This window comes from Callithrix jacchus, chromosome 22 (genome assembly GCF_049354715.1).
Source record: "Callithrix jacchus isolate 240 chromosome 22, calJac240_pri, whole genome shotgun sequence".
NCBI classification, from domain to species: domain Eukaryota; kingdom Metazoa; phylum Chordata; class Mammalia; order Primates; family Cebidae; genus Callithrix; species Callithrix jacchus.
In genome coordinates, this window is record NC_133523.1 from 29,713,213 (window position 1) to 29,719,212 (window position 6,000).

The 6,000-nt window shown below is 46.3% G+C and overlaps 1 protein-coding gene across 5 annotated transcripts in view; it reads left to right on the top strand.

Moving 5' to 3' along the window:
* The window catches only part of TDRD12 (tudor domain containing 12), a 79,570-nt gene extending 74,532 nt beyond the window's left edge, over nucleotides 1-5,038 (top strand). For 3 of the 5 annotated variants that reach the window (XM_078362108.1, XM_078362111.1, XM_035287036.3), the window contains 4 exons: nucleotides 1,720-1,783; nucleotides 1,865-1,978; nucleotides 2,065-2,366; nucleotides 2,779-5,038. In XM_078362108.1, the coding sequence (XP_078218234.1) occupies nucleotides 1,720-1,783; nucleotides 1,865-1,978; nucleotides 2,065-2,366; nucleotides 2,779-2,870 (572 nt within the window). In that variant the 3' untranslated portion in view covers nucleotides 2,871-5,038. The remainder of the gene's footprint in view (nucleotides 1-1,719; nucleotides 1,784-1,864; nucleotides 1,979-2,064; nucleotides 2,367-2,778) is intronic. The other 2 variants (XM_078362109.1, XM_078362110.1) reach the window with 1 other exon arrangement.
* The last annotated feature ends 962 nt before the right edge of the window (nucleotides 5,039-6,000 follow it).

The window sequence follows — 6,000 nt, forward strand, 5'->3', positions numbered from 1 at the left end:
CTCAGGTGGACCCTGTGCCCTCCTCTGCAGACACACCACCCAGAAGTCACTGTGCCAGGCAGGGCTTCTGGAGGACGTGGGCGTGGGGTGGTTTGTGCTGCATGTGGTGCGGCTCAGGGGTCACTGCGCGCTCTTGCCTTCCCAGCTGTAGCTATGCTCTATGCAAGCAAAACACCATCTCTAAACTCTCTCTGCCAAAGGGAAGTTACATGCCAGACCTGGGTCTAAGCTACCTGCCTTTTGTTCCCAAGCAGACCACAGGTCATAGCCCTGTGTCCTATATGTCTCCTGTCACATGTCACTTTATCTTGTGTAAAATGTAGCTTTCCCGAGCTCCAGGGGACGTGTGATTGGATTTGTCCCGCCCCTCTGCCACCCTTTCTCCCTCTGGCTTGCTCTCCCCTTTAGACACTGATGTTCAGGAAGCCCCTTTGGAAAAGCAGAGGCTACGGCACTCCTGTGATTTGAGTGTTTCCCGGGGCGCATCCTTAACCATGGATAAATCAACCTCGAGTCGGCTGAGACTCCCTCAGTCACTTTTTGGTTTATGGCTCCGAGGAGGAACCAGGCCACTTGCTTTCAGAGGCAGTCTCTTGTTCTTGTTCACGTTCGGTGGCAGGACCGCCTCTTTCATACCCCAGCTTCACGCCTGTTTTTACGATCAGTCCCAGCTTCTGTGATCAGGCCAGGCCACTCTGGATTCCTCTGCTTGCCTCCCCTCAGAAGGACTTGGGGATTGTGTTCTCGAAGGTTCTTGATGTCACTGGGTCAGCGCACTTGTTTCCTGAGGCCATTCCTTGGCAGGCGGCAGGTGACACCAAGGATGGCATTTTCTCAGTGGGAGTCTGTTTGCCATTGTATTCTATACCGTGAATAAACCACAGATGGTGGATCTGTTTGCCATCTCAGCCTGCTGTGATTCCAGCAGCTGTGAACATTTTTGCTCCAGTGTTTGGAAGGAAGCCTCACTTGTTGAAGATTAAGAGGTTCACATTATGTTTGAGGACCTGTCGTGTCCGGCACTGGCTCCTAGTGCGTGCCGGCCGCTGTCCTTGAAGTCATCCTTAGGGCGTCCTGGCAGGTCAAGACAGCCTCAGAGAAGCCTGCACATTTGTATCCAAGGCCAGCCACTGCAATGAGGTTCTTTTTCAAATGAGTGACTTTACTTCCTGGTCATTTAATTGTAATATTATCAAAGGCTGTTTTTATTTTAAAATAAAATTGTAGGCCAGGTGCAGTGGCTTAAACCTGTAATCCCAGCACTTTGGGAGGCCAAGGCAGGTGGATCACCTGAGGTCAGGAGTTCAAAACCAGCCTGACCCACATGGTAACACCCGTCCTTACTAAATATACAACATTAGCCGAGTGTGGTGGCCCATGCTCGTAATCCCAGCTACTTGGGAAGGCTGAGGCAAGAGAATTGCTTGAACTTGGGAGGCGGAGGTTGCAGTGAGCCAAGATGGTGCCATTGCACTCTAGCCTAGGCAACAAGAGCGAATCTTAAACATAAAACATTTTAAAGTTTGTTTTCCTGTGTGATGGTTTTAATTTTTTTCGAACCGTTCTTTGCAGTTAGATACTAGGGTTACTATGCAATTGACACGCAAGTGGTTCCTCGTCTAGAAGTTGCAGAAGGTGCAGAAAAGCGTATATGTGTGTGTGCATGATGGAGGTACATATAAGTAACCTGTAGGACAATCTGACTTTGCTTTTGTGCAGAAACTTCATCTGGAAACACTGAAGGAGCCTCTGTTAGCAGGACTGCACAGCCCCCTCTGAAAAGGTAGGTCCACTCGGCGTGGAGGAGTTGGCTTCCCTACCCAGTAAATAAGACTGATGATATGCAGGTCTTTCTCTCTCCTAGCTTCCACCCACAAGTAAAATGGTTCCAAAAAGAAGATGTCATCGTCTTAAAGATAAGAATAAGGAATGCGAAGGACTACAAGTGTCAGTATTTAAGAGATAGAGTTGTTTTCAGGTAGGTTTATGTATAGTCATATAAAGTAGAATCGAAATAATTTCTAGCATTTTAAAAGGCTGACTTTGTTTCTTTTTATAACCCAGTGCTTGGGTGGGAGACAAGTTTTACCTGGCTGATCTGGAGCTGCGGGGCAACATAAGGCAAGATGACTGCACATGCGTGATTAGAAACGATGAACCTCTAATCACTCTGGCCAAAGAGAGAAGGGAGGCATGGTGTCACCTGCTCAGACACAGGGTGAGTGGGGATGCGCTGCAGTGGCAGTCTTACCCTGCGCGTCTCAGTCACCCACTCACTGTCAGCCGTTCTCTTGAACAGAACCCCAACGTAGCTTTTGATTTTGATCACTGGGAAGACTCTGAAGAGGACAGCTACTTCCCCAAGGGTAAGGTGTGGAGCACCCACTCTCCGTGGGGTTGTAGGTCCTGAGGGCAGTGAGGGACACGGTCACTTATGTAGGGGTTCAGCATTGGTGGAAATGGGCCTTTCATGTCAAGCCCTGATAAATTCGTTTTCTCTTTGTCAATCTTGGTGCTAAATGTTCTGGTTTGAGTACTTATCAACCCTTGGTTATAAACATACCTCTTAATAACACATTACAGTATTCTTCCTAGAAGAATAATTTATAAGCAGACAAATTTTACCTGCTCCTTCCTTACCTAAAATAATGAAAATATACAATAAGATACGTAGAGCTGGAACCCAAGGCATTCTTTTCTGCATCGACCCAAATAATGGGGGGAAATAAAAGATCTGATGATCAGTCTGCACTTATGTGTTGTGTCTTACTCCTTCAGAAGTGAACCGTAAAAACCTGCCATACACAGCGGCAGAGGAAGCTGAAGACAGCAGCAGCACCTCAGAGGATGACGACAGTGAGAGTGAATGAGAAGGTGGATGATGCTGAACAAAAGTCGAGATTGCCACGTGACTGCAAGTTAAGAAGACAATCAGTCATAGCCAAATCTTTCTTTTTTTCTTTTTTTGAGACGGAGTCTCGCTCTGTCACCCAGGTTGGAGTGCTGTGGTAAAATCTTGGCTCACTGCAACCTCCGCCTCCTGGGTTCAATCAGTTCTCCTGCCTCAGCCTCCTGAGTAGCTGGGACTACAGGCGCCCACCGCCACACCCAGCTAATTTTTGTATTTTTAGTAGAGATGGGGTTTCACCATATTGGTCAGGCTGGTCTCAAACTCCTGACCTCGGGTGATCCGCCTGCCTTGGCCTCCCAAAGTGCTGGGATTACAGGTGTGAGCTACCACGCCTGGCGAGCCAAATCTTTCTTTACCTCAAGGATAAATGATTACTGTCACCCTGTGGTGCTGGACTTGGTCACGGTGAGAAATTCTTTGTTGACTTAAAATGAGGCTGATGACAAGGCCATCAGAGGAGGGTGGACACAGAAACGGCGGGTGCGGACTGACCGCTTCGGCTCGTCTGTCCTGCCCGGCACCTCTCGCCCCTCACCCTGGCAGAACAGATGCACATCTGAATGATGCATGTGCTGTCTAGAGTCAGTCCATCCATGTTGTGGTTCACCTAGACCTCTGTTTGATACGTTGCTACAAACCTGATCTTATTATAAACTGAGGTCTCCAGTGTACACACTTAGACTCAGCCGCTGTTGAACCAGCCCTTCCAGCCATGAGCTGGTGGGACCGAACATGCCCGTCTAGCTGCACTGATGGTGTCAGTGTCCTGGATGGTGCTGGCCCCTCAGAGTAAGCTGACTTCTGATGAAGAGATGGTCAAAGGATAGAAATCAGATTGCTCAGTAAGACCCAGGGCTTTCCGGGCTGAAGCTGCTGGTTCTAAACAATCCCCTGGACCTGCAGAGTCCTGAGCAAATGCACAAAGGTTGCTGTTTAGTGGGAACTTAACAAGGGCCTGTGTGGTGCCTGGAGGTGACCTTTGAACACCTACATGCTATGAGCCCTGAAGACATTAGCGACCCCATCTCGTGTGGCTGTAGCACCTGGGGTCACCAGGTTTGGAGGAGTGTATGAGGTCGTGGCCACGCCCAGAGGCTGGTTTTTCATGCTTTGGATTTCTTTGTTCAGTAGAAAGGTGACCTGAGAAATTGAGAGTCCTGTGCGTTCAGTATCCATTTGTCAGCTTTGCCTCGGAGTGGAAAAGAATTTGGATAGAACATGAGTGTTGTGTGATGGCCCCAGAGCTTGATTTTTTTGCATCAGAAAGTGCCAGGCTTATGTATGTCCCAGGTAGAAGCCAACGCTTGAACTACAGGTGAACTTTGTCATCCAGGCTGTCCTGTGAGCAGGTGTAGATCACACTCTGGCTCAGTTTCCTCATCTGTAAAATGAGACTTCCCCTCATTGTGTGGCCTGGCCTTGTCTCAGGGAGCACCCACCGAGTGCCCCAGGGAGAATGTGCTGTGCAGCCAAGACAGCTGCAGGGAGTGTGCCCAGGTCACTGCGGTGACCCTTGCAGGTGACTGGCAGGTATCAAATGGGCCCATGAAATAAGATGATTTCCTTTTTCGTAAATTGGGCAGGCTCTTGGGAAGTAGAAAGTTCTGGTGTCTTTGATGGCAAAGGTTTTGACTGTGGAGCACTTCTGACGCCCATATCAATATCGGCTTCTCTGCATGTAGCTGCTGCCCCTCTCGGTGGAGGTCTGTGGGCGGCCATCCTGCGGCTCCCTGTGCACACCGGCTGCCTGCTGCTCACGCCCGGGTGTGCTGAGTCTCTTCTCTACAGCATAGCGAATGGTAATAGTTAGTAATGGAGCTGCAAGAACATGTTTACCGTGCAGGGAGGAAAATTGTTTCCTTCTTCAGACATTCAAATGTTCTAATATCTGAATCTCTAAATAACATTTCGTGGGACATAGGATGCTGACTATATAACAATTAGTAAATAATTGGTTTTCTGCACTGCTGTGAATATGTCTGATTTCAAGTTTTGGGCAAATATCTAAAATGCAAAGTGAAAGTGCCTTTGTCTCTAGCTTCTAAAATCACTGACACTTAGTTGTGGTGTGGATGTCTTTTGCAGTATATCATCAGCAATAAAATAATTTCAGTGTTTTCACAGAAATGTTGCTTTTTAAATTTTTTAAACAATACTTTCCCTGAATGCTAAGATAAAATAAAACTTTCTTCACCACACTTTCTGGTTGGACTAAAATGCCCGTAAAGGCTGCTGGGGAGCCAGTGATGCTGACTGGTGACGCAGGGGACCCTTGTGACGAGCACGCCAGCTGTGGAGGGTTCTGGATAGAAGCTCAGCTCTTGACATTGATCCTGGCAGATACGTGCCATGCACATCACAGGGTCAGTATGGGATGCCGGTACTTTTGGGTTGGGGATAGTGGGTGATAAATATTTGTACTTCAATTTTTTTTTTTTTTTTTTTGGTTTAAACAACAGAAATTTATTTCCTTACAGTGCTGGAGGCTGAATTCAAGATCAAGGTGCCAGCGGGGTAGTTTTCTCTTGAAGGCCTTTCTTTCTTTTTTTTTTTTTTTTTTTTTTGAGGGAAAAAGAGAAAAAGAAGGGGAAAAAAAGAAAAAGAGGGAAAAAGGAATATTACTTCATTCCTAAAATGGGTTTCAATAATGGCCGATCAATATTTTGAGTGTTTAAAGTGGTTAATGCATATTTTATGTATTTAAAATGGAGACCTCTATTGTGTTTATTTGTTCTGGCTCTGAGTTCAAGTCCTGGATATCGTTATCAATTTGTTGTCTCGTTGAATCTAAATCTCATTATGTGTCTTATATATCTGGGTGTTAAGATCTCTTATTGTTGCATTAATCCTTTTACCCTTGCATCCTTGTAGCTTTGAAATCTATTTTATTAAGTGTGAGAATTGCAACTCCTGCTTTTTATTTATTTATTTTTGCTCTCCATTTGGTTGGTGAGTTTTTTTTCCATCCCCTTGTTTTGAGTCTTTGTATATCTTTAGATATATCATTAGATTTTGTGGATAATGTGTATTTTGTGTGTTTAAAATGGAGAGCTCTATTGAGTTTATTTGTTCTGGATCTTAGTTCCAGT